The sequence below is a fragment of the Halyomorpha halys genome, unplaced genomic scaffold, assembly GCF_000696795.3.
Source record: "Halyomorpha halys isolate HHAL.00 unplaced genomic scaffold, Hhal_1.1 Scaffold121.1, whole genome shotgun sequence".
Lineage (NCBI taxonomy): Eukaryota > Metazoa > Arthropoda > Insecta > Hemiptera > Pentatomidae > Halyomorpha > Halyomorpha halys.
The window spans coordinates 903,474-924,213 of record NW_027107242.1 but is presented as its reverse complement, the minus strand read 5'-3'; the positions used below and the strand labels follow the sequence as shown (position 1 = coordinate 924,213).

The 20,740-nt window shown below is 30.8% G+C and overlaps 1 protein-coding gene across 1 annotated transcript in view; it reads left to right on the top strand.

Annotated features, from left to right (window-relative positions):
• Window positions 1–20,740, top strand: part of LOC106678060 (uncharacterized) — a 122,602-nt gene that overhangs the window by 57,707 nt on the left and 44,155 nt on the right. Inside the window, exon 2 of the mRNA XM_014416358.2 lies at window positions 12,482–12,635. Within this exon, the coding sequence (XP_014271844.1) occupies window positions 12,482–12,635 (154 nt within the window). The remainder of the gene's footprint in view (window positions 1–12,481; window positions 12,636–20,740) is intronic.

Genomic DNA, 20,740 nt, shown 5'->3' with positions numbered 1-20,740 from the left:
TCCTCCCTCCACATATAATAGATTAATAATTTTATCTCACCCTCTCTCCCTCTTTCTCCCTCTCTCCCTCTTTCTCCCTCTCTCCCTCTCTGGGGAGGAAATGATTTGAAAACACAATGATTTATGCATAACACTCGTTCTACGTTAGTTAAACGTTCTAAAAAAGGCTTTAAAATATCTGTTGTAAAGCTAAGTGGGATTAATTTATTTTTTCTCTAATTAAGCCCTTAATAGACTTATTAAAAATAAGTACAAATATTTTTCCTTTACTATATGATGGCACAAAGATTAAACTTCACTTGATTTCTTTTTAAACGGCCTATCCAGAGTAATTCTGGTAATATTGAAATATAATTACTGGGTTGGGCTGTGCCTAATTCGTTTGAATCGGTTAAGAATATAACGATGTACCTTTCTTGAGCAAATAATCCGACCGCCTTCTCTTGTAACCAATTGGATTAATGTATATGCTAAGTCTTCAATAATTCTTATAAATTAAATATTTGATCTTGGTATTACTTGAAAAATTGGAAAATGATGAAGTTTAATCTCTTAAGGGATCTAGTTAATGATCACATTCATTTACTTATTTTTTGTAATTTAATTAATTATTATATTTCATTAAAAATAAGCTTTAGCAGAAATGTATGTACGTCAACATTCATTGATTAAATTTCTATGATTCAATTATTTTATAAATTTAATGAAAAAATTATGTTTTTGGTATAAATTTATGTTTTCTGGTTTCATTAAAGATAAATATATCATGTAGTTCATTTTTTTTTCTAAATATACATAGTTTATAATATTATTACTATGTTGAATCTACTTATATGATTTTTTTATTAAAAATTTCAAAATTTCTCCCTGAGTCAAAGATGTATAGAGATTTAATATTTAATTGTGTATTAAACTAATGCTATTCACAAAAGGTTTTTTCAAATAAAGTATATTAAATCAAAGAGGAGTCTAGTGTACTCCGGTATCGGTCGGAGTAACAACTTATTAGTGACTCTCTGCGATTTCTCGTTAGTTTTAGTGTTAGTACGTCAAACCATACAATTCTTTTACCATCTAGTTATTATAATACAGTCTACAGTTTAGTGAAGTTTTATAAGACAATAGTACTGTTTAAGAAAGTTTTAAATAATAAAGAAAACATCTAATCGAGGTAAGAGTTAAGGTATCTGTTATCTTTAGACCTCGTGCGCATGCACCTCTACGGCTTCCCTCTACTTACCATCACTATCTTGGTTGTTGACAAACATAATACGTCTATTTAGTACTCGAGTGGTCATAGAAGGATATAATTTGTCCCTCTGTTTAAAAATAAGAATTATTTAATAAATACGATGAGCATTAATAACGAAGATATAATGGTTGCAATCAAGACAATGGACGAAAATATTAATATAAATTAATATATAATAAATAAATAATTAATTATATAATAATAAAATAAATGCTGAGCTCATTCAGGAACTAAATTCCATTAAAAAACACTTGTACTCCCCTAGAAGAAAAAACCGATAAGCTTCAAGAAGAAGTAAACTTCTTGAAACGGCAGCACAGGAAAAATAATTTTATTGTTTATAATGTCCCCCACACAGACAATGAAAATACATTGGGAAAATTTAAAGAGGTTTAAACCAGGCAAATATAAGTTTCCCTGATTACGCCATAAATAATTGTTTTCTATTAAAAAAAGGACCAATATTAATGTCACTAAATAACAATAATCTCAAACAGGAAATATTTAGGCAGAAAGAAATCCTAAAAAGTAAAAACATTTTCATCAATCACGATAAAACATTTGAGGAAAGGAAAGAAGGGAGAAAAATATATTCATATCTTCAAAATTTACGCAATATTAATAAAAATGTTTCCTACAGGAAAGGCTCATATTATTAAATAAAAACAGTAGAAAATATCCTTAAACAACAGGAATCAGAAACTTTAAAACCTAGTTCAAACGCCCAACAAAAGGGTAAACAACCAAAATCATCTGATAAAGAGCAGGTTAATAAAAAAAGGAAAACTGAAGAAAGACTGGATGAATTCAGACTACGTTCTAGGAGTCTTTTAACTGTATCAAATGACCAGATACCTACCTGACAACTTATCGGTCACTCTCACAGTGTCACTCGGTTTCAAAACCATATCATGGCTTCTAATAAGGTTAATATTTTTCAAAAAATAAAATGTAGACTGATCTTGTGAAATATAAATGTTTTTAAAAAATTATTTAAATTTACTATTAATGAATGTGAAGTGTTGAGAGGAACTCAGTGGTATGTTTTGTAGAGGCGTGGTAACAGAAGATAATTTCGTACTCCCATCATGGTTACACAATTACACCCCATATAATAGTACTCTGTCCATTCTGTAAAAGTTAGTTCAATAATAGTTTGTACCACATCCTCCTAAATTATTCCACCTTTAAAGAAAATAGACAATACATCTTAAAGCCACTCATATCCATATCTTGCGACTTACCCAACATTGAAAATATATTGGACATTGATAATGAAGCAAAATTGAACAGACTATATATTTACACTGTAACAGTATGTAATAAGTTTAATTTTGTAAGTGACATATAAATTCTATTATGTAAATAGTTTTCGAAGCCAATTAATATCTTCATTTATATCACGCTTTCGTTTATTTAAAATAATTCTTATTATTTTAAGTTAAATATAATGAATATTATGTTAATAGTTGTGTATTATCCAGTCTGTTTTTTTTGTTTATTGTTTTGTTATAGAGAACTTGTTTTATCTATGATAATTATTTTTGTAATGGAGCACTAGACTCAGGTTTTGTTTTATAATTCTATTTGTGTAATGAATTTGTACAAGATTTTGTCTTTCACAAATAAAATCTAATCTAATATTAAATAAAAGAATTTTTTTATAAAAAAAAAACTCATCTACAAGATAAAATAAAAATTTCTTTCGTTTTATCTTGTATTTTTACAATTTGTTACATCATAAATCTGATACTATGTTTCTGTTAAATGCTGGAATAAATTTTATTAAAAATAAGTTTTAAAAAATGTTTAGAATTACTATTTACCATTTAGTAAAACATATGTGATCAATTTTGTCCTTTATCTACTCAAATGACCATCAGGCTAATATATGAGGATTTATAACATTGTCTATGAGCAGATAAAATCAGTATTTTAATATTTTTATAATGTTAATATAAAGTTTTCAAAAAGATGCTAAAAGCGTCTGTAGAATCTTGTTGGAGTGACGTTGAAGAAACTTTCTCTATTAGTAAACTTTTAGTAGAAGACATTTTACAACATTGTTCTCGGAATAATTAATTTTACTAAATAAACTATTTTGTTACTTCCTCTAAATATAATAGATTAATAATTTTAGTACCACATTGACGTATTGTTTTATTCTTATTATATTACCTTTTTTAATAATTGTAAAATTATATAACCAAATCAATCCAAAGGCACTCATTTTCGGTGTTAAAATAGGATTAAGTGTTAAATTTTGAAGCACTTAAATTCACTTATAAATACACTAAATGTGTTAGTCTAAGCTTGTTTGCATGCTTAGCAAAGCTCTTAATGGGATGGTAAATCTGAAGCTCGCTCTCTCGACAAATAAAATAAAATCAATGTTTAAATCGGGAAATTTTCCGTTTATTTTATTTTAATAGTTCTTAGTTTATTTTTTAATTAAAAAATTATTCTAATTAAAACAAAGTATTACATTTTGAAATATTTGTTGACAGTTATTTGTTATTCAAATATTTTAAACTTTCAACCCCCTCATTAACTTAAAAATAATCAATTTAATACTTCGAAACTAAAAAAATATATGTTTATGTGAATTTTCAAAAAATTTCAAAAAAATAAATTTTAAAAAATATCAACTTAGGACCACGTTACTTTGCAGTTTTCGATCTTATCCTTCAACGTTTATTAGGTGCCGTTTAATTGTTATTAGGGGCAGTGTTGATGAGAACCTTGTTAATTATTATTGAATGCTAAAAGCCAATATCCTGTACCCAATAGCGGCTGCATTCCCATGGGACGCTTAACCATTACACCTGCCCGTCCTTTGGGAACGCGAGGGTCGGTTATCAATTAACATAATAGTTATGAGGTAATATGTTTTATATTAAACCATATTCTGATTTGTTTAAATTTCCATTATAATTATTAATGATTTTGTTTAAAATGTATGTGTGAATATATTACAAAAATATGTTTTTAATCTAAAATGTAATAAGTAAGAAACTTAGAAAAAGTATACATAAGGAGTTATTTTGTACCTGATTCGTCGAGGTAAAATCCATGAGAACTTTAGTTAATGAAATTTTTGATTATTCAAAATAAATATAAATATATTGTGCTGTTCTTATGTTATATGTCAATATCCTAAGAGAAAAATTGAGTGCATCTTAATTTAAATTACTAATAAAAAAATAATTTTTATAAAATATAAAACTAAGTATATTTATATTATTTATAAATTTATAAAAATAAAAAATAAATATACATATTTACACAGCAATAGAAATTATTTGGCAATGACATCTCACAATTATTTGACTTTTACAATTATATCTTTAGTGCAATCTAATTTTAATCAAAGAGTAACCTTAAGGCAAAATATATTATTAATATTATTATTATTTCTTTAAAACTGTTTTCAATGGAATTTCCAGAGTAAATTGTGCTGAAGATTAGGAATAAATCACTATTGACTTCACTTACAAAAGATACTTCATTATAAGCAAAAAATACCAGTTTCAGTTGGCTAGTTCCATTTTGAAATTTTCAAAAATAGGATGGATTAATTGAGTCTTATACACCCTGAATAATTTTTTATTCTCTCCATAAAAATAAATGACATAAAATATATGTATAAAAATAATTAATTTATTTTGAGGAAATAAAATAAATAACCATTGTAAACAAAACAAAAGCCTATAATTCTTGATTGCTTATAATAAATCAAACTGGTTAAGCCATTAACAATATTGCTTGGTATGGTGAAATTTAGACAATTAGGCAGAAAATTTAGAGTACTGTAGAATACTGTTTTACTTTTATGCTGAGTCGGTGAGTCGATTCTTGAAGGTCGGTTGCGGCTGAAGGTGTCAGTAACTGATGCATTGAAACTGTTTCTTGTCTTCAGGTTGTCTATCATCACAGTCTTGCATCCTCCACCCAATGGTTATAAGGTTACTCAGCCATATTGATTTTACTATTACACATACAAAAATGTAAATTTCTTCTGAGCTCAGGTGTATTCCTTTCTTAGAAAAAAAAACTTTTATCATCTGTACAATACTCCTACTAGTTACGTGGGCAAACTACTAGCTTCTTGCTTCAGAATTTCTGGTTAAGAAATAATAATTTTTAGTAATGTTTCTTTAAAATATTTTCCACAAACAATATCCTAGCCCTAATAATGGTTTATGTTTCAAAACTTCCCTTGAATATAATGAAATTTAAATTAACTTTTGTGTTTCAAAAACACTCTGACTTACTCTACCTTTCCTTGAATTCATTTATCTAATTATTTTTAATTAAATGGATACTTACCTGATGAAGATGTAAGACAAAAGAAGCAACTATTTCAAGCGACTCATTCCTAAAACTAGTTAGGGAAATTAATTACCGAGCCCTAAACCAGGCCTTATCGCGGTTGTAAGCACCAGAAGAGCCCATTTCCCAAATTACAAATAGTCTCAAATGACAACACATTAAATAAAGTCTCGCCATCTATATTCGTAATTAAACCCTTTTACATTAAATTTAATCAACTTTTTATAGATGTAAATAAAACATTTTACACTATAATAATTTTATTTTCCCTCAAATGCTAATGGAAATTGTACAAGAATCATGACGGTGAGCAATAACCAGCCAATCCTCTTCCAGTCGTGATATCAAAATCAGACGAATAGTTTCCTCTTCCAGCTTCTCTTAACAGATCTAAAAAATGAAATGAAAAATAGTTTTTTATTCTAGGACTAGGTCCCTTTAGAACAATTACAATTGTAATTTTAATTTTACAATTACGTATATTGGCCAAAGGCTCGACGCTACTAATTCCAATGATCCAGGTTCGAATTCGGCTGGATAGAAAATTATTTTCTGTTACACTGTAGCCATGAGTCAGCCCTGTGGGTTCTGAAGCCCTTCTGGGGTCCACCCAGCCTCATAAATTGGGTAAAAATCTGACGGTCGAGCGTGATTCCGACCAAATCACATCCTTGCACAACAGTTGGTCTAGTAACACTACTTCCTTACAAAATACTGAGCCCTGACCATCCATGCGTTGTAGTGGTACAGATTTTTTTTTTATTGGCTAAAAACAATGTGGCAACACTTATTATAAATTAATTTAAAACTGTATATAAATAATTTTAGAAGCAGATGAGAAAAAATAAATTAAAAAACTAACTGACTAAATACATAAAAAACAAAACTAAAAGGTAGTTATAAAATATCTGTACTTTTATAATATTGGATTAGATCGGTGAAGTTAAAGGTATTTAAATATAAGGGTTTTAAACGAAGAAAGGGTAAATGACGTAAGTTAGGGGAAATGGAGTTCCAGAGATATGCAGCTCGGATAAAAAAATATTTATCAAACGCAGCAGTTCGGTGAGGTGGAGGATAGATGTCTGATAAACGGGACCTGGTAGTACAGGATTGGACTTAAAATTTTAATAACAGGTTTTCTAGGATATAGTAGGGGCTCTGAATACTAATACCTTGGAAAACTATATGTAGAGTCATTTTGCTGATATATCAAGAATTTTTTAAAATAATTACGCTAGGTTTGAAGTTCTTTAATGTGTCTTTTTAGTTATCCGAAAAAACTTCAAATTATTAGTGTTGTGTTCAAAATATATAATGATATTTGAAAAGAAAGTTAATTTTTGCCAAAAATCAATAAAATTTTATTATTACTTAATATTGACTACCGGATTCGGTGAATTAGATGAAGTCATTACAAACTCTCAGAGTGAAGTCAAAAGGAAACCCTTTTAATTCTGTCAAATAATTCTTTCTGAGGGTTAATGAAAAGGGGGATTGCGGTGAAGGACTCCTTTTAGTTGGCCATCCTATTCCAAGAACAGAGGAACTTGTAAATTAGAGGCGAAAATCTTTCATGATAAAATACTTTTTTTTGTTTCAGGTGATGAAAATTAATTTATAATAAAAGTAAAATAATTGAAATGAGTTTAATTTTAGGTAATTTGAATATATTACTGGTATTCAAAAAATTATTATTATTTTATATTAGTTTAAAATTTATTAAGATTATAATTATTTTTTATAGCATTTGTTCTAGATAGTTCGAAAACTATAGGTAAATAATTTTGAATACAAATTTTTGGTAGATATATACTGCTATCAACCGATTTTTATTACTAGTTAGAAAATTTTATTTTATTTTATCTTTGATGTCGATCTTCTCTATATCAGAAATGTTTTATAAATATAATTGCTCTCTGTTACATTTTTACTTTTACGTAATTAAAAAACACAGAAAAACATCACATCCATCGAGAAAACGATGATATTCTTATCATTAGTGAATAAATCTTGACTAAAAAAAAATAGATTTTTTTTAAAGTAGTGCAGTAGAGGAGAAATCGTAAATGGTACAACGTTGACTTCAATACTAAAAGAAAAATTCTTGAAAAATAGTTTTGCCAATCGAATATCAAACCGTACTCGTTCTTGAAAAAGTATACTTTTACTGTATAATATAAAAATATTTTATTCTCTCAAATGATGAATGATGTACTATAAAACATTTAAAAGAATATCGTCAAGTTAAAATTTCCAACATATGAAATATTATATTGGTTATGACACGAAATTGTAATCAATGATTAAATTTTGCTATGCTATATAAATTGTATAATACACTATACTAATATCCTAAATTGTTGAGAATTACAATCACGCAATATTGAGAGTTAAGTTTTAAGTTCTGGTCTATTTGCAAATTCTTCACTAATAAAAGAATCAGAAGAGAGGTATTCACAAAATGAGCAAACGAAGCGTGGTCAAGGAATGTTTACACTAACACAAATTTCACTTTCATGAACTACTGAATATTTCATGAAACGTTTTAGGCAAATAATCTTTGCACCAAACATTTCAGTTCTTTTACTGTGCAAAACAGGCAGGTCTCATTTGAATATAACCAACAGGAAGAGATGGAGTAGTGCTTAGCTTAGCGTGTTTAAAGAATATTATTTTAAAAGCGTTTTCAATGATGAAATTCTGTGTTAAATGTTTTCTTATATCAGGCCCAGAATATTAAATTTAAATCAAAGACATTATACTTCAAGAATATTAGAATTTCATTAGATTAAGCAAAATTATATATATACATACATTTATTTTGCTTCTGCTTTTTTCCTCTAGAGGTTTTTAGAGAAGGATATAAAGGTATAAGAAAAAATTATGTCTCTTCAATGCCCTTTGAATAAGGACTTGAAGGAATTTCTTGTGAGGTTTAAGCCGCTCAGAAGCTGTCAAATTGATTCGGCCGTTCGGATATTGACATTATTAATTGGAATTGCAGAAATGAGAAATCCCCTTCCCTTAAACTTTGAGGTAAATGAAACTTTTCTACAGCTTTAGAAGTATTTAAAGTGCCAAGTGATCTAACAATAGGCTTTTTAATTTACATACTTCGATTGAACGTTACAATTCTTATAATTTACTAGCATTATTCAATTTTAACTTTTAGCTCTGTTGGTTTTTTAATATAAGAAAACTTATACAATTATTCTTAATTACACACATTAACAATGCAATTATTCAGTATTGTAACATACAAAGCACGTATTCCCAATCGATTGAATTTATAAGATATTTTTATTAATATATAAATAATTAATGTCTAGTGAATAAAATTTAATTCACTGTCATTTTTTTAGCCACATCGCCCTGAAGTCTGGGAGATGGTATTATGAAAAACTTAGAGAAAAAATTAGTTAGAACTTAGAAACTCTGTCTGTATTTTTCCTAAGGGGTTTTATGAAGAGAATAACTGGTCTTTTCTGCTATAGTAGTCTGTATGATCAATTGTCTCTACAATTTAAGATTTGTCCTTTCTAAAGTAGGCAGAATTAATTATTGCTTTCCCACCGCACAGCTTCCTTCAATATACTTAGCTCTACAAAAAAAAAAAAAAAAAAATCCAATAAATGTTAACAATCTAGAAATCGAAAGATAACTAAAAAGTAAGAACGTATCATTTTAAAAAAATATATATTCAGTTTTTCAGAACATAAACTTATAAGCTTCTCCCTTGCTGAAACCTGTTATTATTTGTAATTAAAATGGTCTGATTTTAATGCGATATGGAAAATCACGTAATAATAGGTTTCACACTGGTTCAAGTGGTTATAACGCGGACGTTAGCAGCAGGTGACCAATAAGCTGCGCCTATCCAATCAACTGCTGAAAGAGTTCACTGATGCAAAATGATAATGGCCGTTTCAAAAACACAATGGAGGCATTGTTGCATGCCGTTCTACCAAACGCACCTGCGCGTAGTAAATAAAATGAAAAACGAAAACGAATTTATTGATGCATATATTTGATATAAATATTAGAGATTACAATATGTTTTTAAGTACTTTTTTTTAGTATAATGCGACAAATACAACCGTAGTCAAATGAAACAACAGCCTAAAAAAAAGAAAAATATTCACAAATTATCTGTATATCAACTGATAATTACAACAAAAATGGAATAACTATTTCGTTAGTATCAAAATCGATATTCTCAATCCATCAAATCTACCGATAGCACTAAATAAAAATAAATAACTAAATGTTATAAGAAACAAATGAGCTTTAAAAGTTGGCTAATTGTATTCTACGACAAAAAACTTACAATTATAGTCTTCATCACTATGTATAGAATTTATGTGACATTCTACTGAAAGAGGGAATATTTAATGACAGTATTTTTTTTTCATTGGCGCGACAGACCGTGTAGGTCCAAGGCCTTGCGCGATGTACTTCGGAAATATATTGCGCGTTTCCTGACATGGCTTTCATAGGGTGGGTCCGTCACTCCCACGCCCATTTTTGTGAGTGCCACCCATTGGCTGACGGGCCTCACAAATGCCCAAAAGATTGTGAGTGAGTATTCCGTACTTTTATGCTTGCGTTACGACGCTGCTATCGTCACCCCGGTGACAGTATTATGCTCCCAAATTAGTCATCGACAAAATTCAGGTAAATATTATTTTATTTTCTCTTCGGTAATGGTGAATAAGCGTCTCAATGTCTTTATCTTGACTATTGTTTTAGTAATTAAATTAACTTTATTCTGTTACTGTAACAAAAACAGTTTTACAGTTATATACCCGGTTTTATTAACTTAAATTGATGTCTTCGGTCTCATATTAATGTAGCTACATGCTTATAATGAAACAAATTCACTGATTTGAATTAATGTTCTCGGTTGAAGTATTTCAAAAGTCTTCCTCCAGTGCCATGCAGTGTGATTTTTTCACATTTTAATGAATCAAAAACTAAATTTTCTTCCAAATATATTTCAATATTAAATAAATGTGCCCAATTATTTTTTTAAACCATCCCGCTTTTTTAATTTAGGTAAGTCATGTTTTGGATAGAAATATCACCTTAAAGGTTTCTAAAATCCACCATTGTTGCCGCAATGGAAACAGAAACCTAAATGGAACCAGTTTCTATATTATCGGGTTTATTCAGTCTCATACAGTAGTACAATTAATAACCTAATAACCTTGAACTATGACAAAACAAAATGACAAAATATTTAATGGTATATCTGGGGTATAGTAATATCAAATCTCAGTCAGAGAAACAAGTTTTATGCTTAAAAATTGAGGTCTGAATTGCAGTTTCTCTCTAGTTACTTCTAGTATAGTATAAGTCAAACAGTAGACAGTTTAGTAGAATTTAGGATGTTTTACCCTGGACCACCATAGATGTCCTAAACTATATCTAGTAAAGGACTGAACCCAAGCGTTAGGTGTTAGGGGTCCACATGTTGGCCGCTCACCACGAATCGGAGGCTTGTACAAATGCTCGGTAAACAAAGAGCGGTCCATCCACATATCAATGTTATTCAGAGAGGCTAACATGGAGGACATACAAGTGGTTTCAGTCATTGCACTGGGATTATATTATTTTTATTACCAAAAAAAAAGAAAATTAAAGGAAATTAAATATAAACAAATAAGATTAAAGATAGAACTTATTATAAAAAGTACCAACAGACACCTTTTACCTCCTAACAGCTCTCAGTTGGAACTAGACAAAGAACAATGGTGGAGATGCTACACGAGCGCTCTCAAGAACTCCTTTGATCTGTGTCGAAAAAACCGACTAGACGGATCGGCAACGAGCTTAAGCCAACTCGTACAAGCTACCCATCCACATGCTCGCCCATGTCTGAGTTTGCCATGGCTTCGCCAACATGTAGAGGCCCCTTTAGACGAAGCACCATCCTTTGGTGTCGTCTTTTGACCAGGGTTGATGTATACGGGCTACTTAGTGCCCCATTGAACAAACCACACCTATATTGGTGTACCTTTCGGCCTTTAGTTGTAAACGTTGACCAGTTCAATTCCCCTCTGTGGTAATGACTCTGTCCAAAGTCAATAGATTGTCAGTTGACAGAAGCCGTGTATGAGGCTTGGATCTCTCAAAGGTAGACAAATAATTAAGAAGAGTTTTAGACTGAAACCCGTATTTGTTCTTCAGCACGTAGTCATTGGTTCGAATGCCAAGGGTGATTATAGCCTAAGCCTAATTACTATTTCAAAATAAATATAAAATTCTTGGTGGAAACAAAAAATGAATCTTGATACTCCCACCTCAGTTAGTAAATGTAGCTGCCAGAGGTTGGTAAAAAGCCACAAGTTACCAATACCAATATCAATATCACGTTATTGTAATTTCCTCCAAAAATTAAAATTATAAAAAGAGAAAGAACTTAATTTTACCTTATCTGTAAAATATTTGAAGGAAAATTGGTTTATGTCAGAGGTACACCATTTTGTTCCCCATAATTACTCCTGACACCTACATAACATGTTAGAAAATGTGACGTATACTAAACAAGGACCTTGAAAACCTTTTTTTTTTTTTAAATGATACTTTTTTTGACAATTTTATTGTAAATATTAAATTGCTAATTTGTCTATTGTACTTATTATACACGTATGTATACGTATACACTCGCCCCAAAGCGCACGGCCGTCTTGTTCCTTAATATGACATTACTTTAAAATTAAATCATTTACTAGTTCTTTACTCGTATACAGTATTAATAATAAATAAAAGGTCTGAAGGTAAGATTTGTTATTGTAACATATTTAATTTTTAAGACACATTTATCAAGTCTAGAAAATAAAATTTATTATTGTAATAATGATAATCATAAAATTCAACAAAATCATGTTACAGTTGGTGGATTGTTGGTGGAAGGCGGAAGGGAGAAATTGAATTGTAAGGATCGTAACTCCCTGGAGACCTGCTTACAACAACTGCCGCCAATCATAGACCAGGCCGAACTGAAGGGAATACCCAGCTCCAAGAAGGATGTCGATCACGCGTGCAAGTGAGTCAATTATTTACTAATAAGATCTATTATATATTGATGATTATATTATCAATATGTGTCTTAATTAGAGCTAGCTTTTAATTAAAATTAGGTACATTATTAATGTATGTTACCCAGACAACCCAATCTTCGTATGGCATTTGTCCCTTAATTATATTATTTTTTTTTATTTTCAAAGTGCTCTTATATTAGTTATCAGACTGTTTTTTAATATTATACTAAAACATTGACTAGAAAAATATGAGATTTCATAGTTTTCCAAAAATAAAGACAGAAGAAATAAAATGAAATGAAAATCCACGCAGTGAATTTACTAAAAGAGAATTAAAATACACATCACATAGCAAGGGAGGACATTTTTATTTTTGGTCGGAGGACACTTTCTGTAGGCGGAGATTAGTGAACAGTCGCAGCGTTTAAATAGCATTAAATTAAATTAAGTAACTAGCTCATGATTCAGATAAATTATTTGTAATATTTCAGAGTTTTCGTTGTCTTGCTTCAAAGTGAACTGAACAAAATATTTGTTCATTTAATTAACCTGTTTCAGAGTTCACCAGCCTTTTCAATTGACGATTATTTTTCCATCTGCAGCTAATATTTTGTTTTCTTCCTCGAAAAGTTTAATGCTGAATTGTTGTTTTATTGCTTCAAATTGTATTCCTTAAATACTGCGGACGTTGACATGGCACTATAAACACACTGCTCTATTCTCTGTACTATTCAATAAATATTTGTTTGTCAAATATTCCTTAAAGTTATTCTTTACCTTTTATCGAAGTGTTTATGGCTTCATGTTAGAAATTTATAGGTTCCACAATAACCTCATTAAATGAGAGCCTTCTTCTCTCTTTTAAGAATACAAAAATCTCAACAGAAGATGAGTGTGTACAATACCGTTATAAAGATAATATAATAATATCTAATATAAAGTTAAGCCTTGATATATACGATGCTTGCAATGGGCTAAAGGGTTCTAATCGCTGCTCTAAAAAGCAGAACGGAGAAATTGGGATGGAAAGTCCTCTGCACTGTAACCGACCTAGGTTCACAGCCATAACACACGAAAGTGAAGAACAAATAGGGAACTGCTCTTAGAAACTTGTCGGTCAATATTTTATGAAATAGAGGCAGGAATGTTAAGGTGGGCCACATGTGGCTGAAAATGATCCATCAGGACGTATCTACACGATAATTAATACCACTGGATTTGGCAGGGTACCATTGGGAGGCCAAAACCAAATGAATATACTGAATTAACCAGCATGCCGAAGCATTCAGTAGGGAAAAAAATAAAAAACAAGTTTTTTTCTCAAGATTCAACTAAATAGTCTCTATCTCTCAAGTTTCACAAAAAAACAAAAAGAGAAAGATGAATGCTTAAAATCTTAAATATACCTTTCTGAATACATATATTGTATCTATTAACGTGTTCTATTGTAATATTGTATACAGTAGATTCGATTTATAAGGACATGGCTCGGTCTGCAGAGCGTCACTAATTCTTAATTTAATTGCGAATCCAAATTAATGCAGTAGTTCTTTGGATAGTAGACTTCGCAAAAGAAAAGAAAATATAATTTTAGAAGTGGAAAATAAAATGTATACGTAGGCAATTAAAAAGTAGGTAAATAACATAATTAAGGAAATAAAATAAAAATGAAGTTATATAATGCATAGAATCGTTGCTAATATAATCTCTCAAGTTTCACAAAAAACAAAATCATTGCTATTCTATCTCTCAAGTTTCACAAAAAAACAAAAAGAGAAAGATGAATGCTTAAAATCTTAAATATACCTTTCTGAATACACATATTGTATCTATTAACGTGTTCCATTGTAATATTGTATACAGTAGATTCGATTTGTTTTGTTTTATTTATTTAAGTGTTTCGACCACTAGGGTCATTTACACTGAATTTACAAAGTTAGTACATTACTATTAACATATTTACAATGTTACAAGGTGAGAAAGATATATATAATTACAAAGTTTACAATTTGTATGTTGATCTGACTTCTTGGAGAAAATCGTCCAAGGCGTTTGGATACAATATCCTTAAAAAACAGACGATATGCTAAACAATGGAGTTGAAAAAGGACCTCAATTTAGCATTGTCAACTGCAGCTTTTCCTTTCAGTGTGGAAAAGGAGAAGAGAGTTCAAGTTCAAATCATCTTACTAAGTATCAGCCAATTAACTAATGACATAATTTAGATTATATAAGAAAAGTTTAATTATCCTGCGAAACTTGCGATGTTATAATAGGATTGCTTTTCTATCTTCATAAGAGGAGAGCAGTTTCGAAAAGTTCTGTCAAAAGCCAATTCAAAGAACTTAAACAGTACTTATAATTCACTTTGACTCAAGTTAGCTATAGATAACAAGTTATTATTACTTTAGGACAAATAAAGTTTAAATCCTATCGAAGTAATTGGTATTATTAAGAACTTCACTTCTTCAACTTCGTAATCTGTAACGTCGTAGCTAAGTAAATGATGTTAATTTCTGTCATATTTTCCTGAATGAATATCTGCTTTAAAAGTGGTTTGGTATTGACCTCATTTAAGGTTCCTTATCTACTGGCTCTATCGGGACTTGTAAAGAAAGTATTTTTAACTTCATTATGAATTCACTTCTTAAATGTGTACCTAGGAAATAAAGATCCTTTTGCACGAGCGGAGAAACTTAAAATAGATAAAAATTAATTAAACTTATACAGTTGGAAATTGATGAAGAAAAAATATATTGCTGAAATAAAAATCAAAGCAAAAAAAAAAAATGCTCACAGAAGAGGACATTTAAAATTAAAGCAAAGAATAACTTAAATAAAATACGAGTTTAAAGTGTTTTGCTTTTAATTTTTCGTTGTATAAGTAAATATTAATACTTTCTTTTTAAATCCGAGCATCCATTTGCTGTTGATCTGAGATGAAATTAAATGTCATTTCATGAATAAACGAAAATATCTGCTCATCCTTTGTTTCGTCAATTCTGTCTGAAATTAAGTCCGCCGTTGCCGTACACGTAAACATGTGATCGGCGGTCATCTCACCATCCTCACAAAGGATGCAGTCTGAAGGCTCATCCACTTCTTTCCTTTTCAGGTGGTGCTGCAGATAGTCATGTCCAATGGCCAACCTGAAGCATGCCACTGCCACCGCTCTTGGTTAAGGCAATAGGAGGGGCTTCTTAGGGTCTAACAATGTCGCCCAGTTCTTACCTCCACATTCTCCTCTACTCTTTTCCTCTGCTCTAGCGCCTCGGGCCAGTTCTTTCGCCATGTCTATGGAGATAGAAACGGATGTGGTTGGTTAGCCCTTAACTGTGCAGGTCTCCTCATTTCTATGTATACCGCAATGGGCTGGAATCCATTGCATCACCAATACTTTAAGTATTGCTTAAGTAAAGTATTACTTTAAGTGATACAATGTGAGAATTCCAGCACTGACCGAGGGATGTCTAGACCCTATTTCCAACAATGCTGCCCTCGAATCCGACAGCAGAACTATGTTCTTTGCGTAGGGGTGAGTAACCTTTTCTAAAGCTAGAGCAGCTACCTCTCCATCGATATTGGTAGCGTTTGCTCCAGCAGGTGCTGACAGTTGGAACAGGCTGCTAAAGACATCTGCACCAGCTTTTTTTGCTCTTGTAGCTGATCCATCGGTGTATGTATGAATCTATTCTGGCGCTCGGTAGCGCTCGGCTATAATGGCCAATGCTACAGTCCTCAGTTTTTTCGCTGGGGTCATGGATTTGTTCATGGCATTATTAGACCAGCACTATAGCATATGTTTAGTCAAGTCAGGCAGAGGCTCTCTTATCTCAAAGTTCAGGCCTAGTCTTGTGATAATGGATTTCGTTGTCTCAATAAATGTTAGCTGCGTTTTTATTCGCCTAATATTACCAAAAGTGCTGGCCCAGTAATCACTGTCATTCCTAAGCACGCGCTCGTAAAGGATGACGGCATTCTTTTTTCGCCTATTTTTTAGGGACTCAATCTCTGCTTGCAGTTACATGGCTAAAATCGGTGTTGATTTAGCCGCACCGGTAATAATCCTCAATGCCTTATTTTGAGTTCAAAATATAGTTATATCAAGACGCCTCAGCACTGAATCGGTAGCTGTAACCACAATACCAGAGCCATATTCCAGGACTGGTCTTATATATGAAGTATAAGCTTAAAACCTTAGCGGTTGCTCCCCATTTTATGGCTGTGATTCGTTTCATTAGTCGCAGTATTGATTCTCCTTTATCTGCAGCATGCTTACATTGGTTAACTTATCATCCAGGATCAGTCCTAGATATTTCGCTTCATGAGTCCTGCTAATAGCCTGATTATCAAAATTCACTCAGAGCTCGTGCGGCTTTGTAGAAAGGGTAAATAGTTGGAATACTGTATTTGGCGTGTTGATAATCATTTGGTTTCCTTCTGCCCAGCTCATCAGAACCTTTACGGTATTGTTGGCCCACTTTTCAAGAGCACCAATTTGTTTTATTAATTAAGCCAAAACTTTTTTTTCACGACCAATTACATCATGAAGGCTCTAACAATTTTGATAAAACTTACCTAAATATTCTGTTCAAGTATAAAGCCCGAATAAACAACAAAACAAAACAGAAAATACGCATTTTTTATGAAAATATTTCTACATAACTTCTTGTAAAGGATTAAAGTTTATATAAAACCATCTAAATCGAACCAATATTGCCTTTTAAGTAATCTGCGCACGTTCCAATGAAAAACTGCGTTTTTTTAATTTTTTTGAGTAAGTTAAAAGCAACAGATCACTGAGAATAATTTTCATCGGTAAGATAGTTAAGTTACTATAAAAGTAATGTTAAAAAATTGTCACTTGACAAATTATTAGTAAAGATATAGTAAAAATATTTTCATTAGACTCATTTTACTAACAAAAAAAAGATAATAACTCTTCAGTTTTATATTGTTGTTTGTGCACTCAATTATAAAAATTTAAATAGGCAATATAAAGGATAGTACGACCCTGTTCTATTTGATCTCAGACAACAGGAGGATCCGTCACTTTCTCAAGGTGATATTTCTGGAATTAAACATACATCAATCTAATACCTCCGCCGACTGACGTTTATTGAAACTGTCTGTTATGTTCGATCTGCTCTCAGTCTAGAAGAAGGAGTAATATTCTTCTGTCAACTTAGAGTTTACAGTTTAATATCACAGTACTTCAAGTTTTAATAGTCTTAACTTTTGACTTAATATTCATAATACATTACAAAGAACCATTAAGTTAATGGATTATGCGTTGTTTATTGTAAAATATTAGATTAGAGGGAGTTTAGTCCCGGTACGACATGAATATTCAATATTCCTAAAATTCGTGTTAACGAACCTATAGATATAGGTTAAAACATTTTCTTCTGACGAACCTATTTATTATATTTTGAAATCTAAGGGTCAAAATACCTTTTGATCAATCGGAAATTAATCATAAATATGCATAACATTCTATACAAATGTCAAACTAACTTTGGATACGTTTATTGAATGTTCAAACTTAAGTGAATTCCACATTATGGGTTATCGTATTGAATCCTGCCCAGCCATCCAGCCATCCATGGAATATTATTCCTTTTTCCACCTTCCCGCACCTCTTCCATCACCAATCCCTCTCCAAAAAAAAAAAAAAAAAGCGTCAAAATCTAAATGAATTATTTTTTATGCATTTTAATAAATTTTATGTATACATAGTAAAACTTATTTCAATTCTCTATAATCTTTACTATAAATATTTTTTATTATATTTTAAACGTTATTGAACTTAAGATGTCGAGCATTTAATTATCCTCTGTTTTATATTAATGTATTTAACCAATTTAATTGGAGTGTGTGCAGAACTTAAGCCAGCCGAAGATTTTTCACTACTCCAAAAACTCCTAAAATATTTATTAATAACGCAATCAAATGTACAATTAGAAATATTAGTAATATCAATAGCATGTGGAATCTTTTCCGGTCGACCTAGCTCCTCCAAAGCCCCCATTTTTTTTTACTAGTAATGACAAATGTATACAAGTAAATATTGCCTTGGATCACCTTGTGGCATTATAAGGTTTGTTACAGGGTCCAATTAGAACAGTTCAGAACATGTAGCTAACGCCAGTGGATTATTGGAACGGAGAGGGAGAGCCGCTGGTTTCTCCAACTCCCCCCCCCTTTTTTTCATAACCTTCTTTATTATTAAATTTATACAATATATACTAGCATACTACTGCCTTGGATTGCCTTGTGGCATTGTAAGGTTCGTTGCAGGGTCCAATTAAGGTAATCAAAATCAAAGCAGCTAACGCCGGTTGATTTTTGGAGCGGGGAGGGACGTTTCGCTGGTTCTCCAAACGGACCTTCTTTTCTTACCTGTGAAACATTTACTTAAAACGGGAAAAAGAGACTTAAGTTTATAAAAAATAGTTAAATCAAACAATATTGAAAAAAACACGAGAATACCAACGCTTTCTACCCTATCATAGCCTCACTTATCTTACTTTCAATAGACGCTTATCGCTATAAAAATTTATAGCTAGTCTATTGGTCTATTTACAACATGTAGCAATCTCTCGAAGGAAATTGTAACACCATAAATATTAGAAAGTAAGCGTTCTTGGCCAATCAACCCCTCTAAACCAAGATTTAGCGATCTTCTTATCTTACCCTTGACGCATTTATTTAAAAGCGGAAGTCTGAGTTAAAACAAACAAAATTCAAAGCGAGGCTGAAATTGAAAAGTGGCGTTGATAGATATGATATGATGGTCATACATGGGAGATATAGCTATGGTTTTGAACATGAAAAATCGAGCATGTTATTACCCTCTGTTTTATATCATAATATACTTAGCCAATTCAGATGCAGTATGGTGTCAATTCTCACATCAAATAAAATAGAATATCTAAGTAATTAAAATTAAAATTTGTTACAACAATTGCTCTGAAATAACAATTACTTAAGGATTCCGTGTAGCTCCCAACTCCTTATCACGGTAACCAAACCAACCCCTATGGATGGTTGTCATTCTTGGCAGAAGAAGTATAATGGAGGGGTAAGCTGGCAGAAAAAGCAAAGCCGAAAAGGCGGGCTTTATGTCCGTTTCTAGGGCGTGTCAGAGAAGTAGGGGAAGATTACGACTATCACAGGCTGCCTTCTATTTTGGTTTGGATTACATTCCTATTAATACCAACGTAAACATTCCTTCCGTGGGGGTGTTTTTTTTGGTTTCACTTCCACTTTAAAGGTGAGTAGGTTTATAGTAATTCCCAGTGAAATTATTAAAGATTTTACAAAAAAATTGTCATAAACAAATTTACCATAAATTGTTAAAATTTAGAAAATCATAACTAGCATTATGTATAAATATTTTGATTAATGCTAACAAGCCAACTTAAAAATATTCCCTATTGTTTCGAAAAATAAATTATCCAGGTGTTTGAAATATATTTGAAGTTTATTACATTATTAAAGTTTTCGAAATTTACAATGCTTGGTGGTATTTTAATTTTATTTGTCCATGTATGATTGGTATGAGTTTTCTCTATGTAAAAAAATTAAGAATTTCACACTTTCTTTGTCTACCATCGTTTATAAGCTGGGAATCTATTTTTAAAAATCAAAAAGAGTGTGCTTAAATACTAAATTCAACCCGAAGACTGAAGCTCAGACTGCTGCAGGACATTCTGTTATAAATTCTAATAATTATAAAATTAATTCATAGTCACACTACCTCTATTTTACTTTTTTATTATTAAACATTTTATTTATTCATTATTATTTTTAATTTTTTCTTCTCTTGTCCCTTTTTCAAATTAACTTGTTTCTTTTTACTATTAGAGGGCAATTGTTAGTTTTATTTAAGTGTACCAATATCATTATTTTTTGTTATTAATTTTACAAATAATTCCTCTTTTGTTAAGAAGCATTATTCTTATCTATTTATTTTATTATTTTTCTCTTCTTTTAATAATAAAATTGTATATAGTTAGGGTGTCTTTTGAACGAGACTATAAATAAATATATATAATATGTTAAGTATCGGCGAAAGTCAAATGTCAAAAAAGAGAAGAAGGAATAA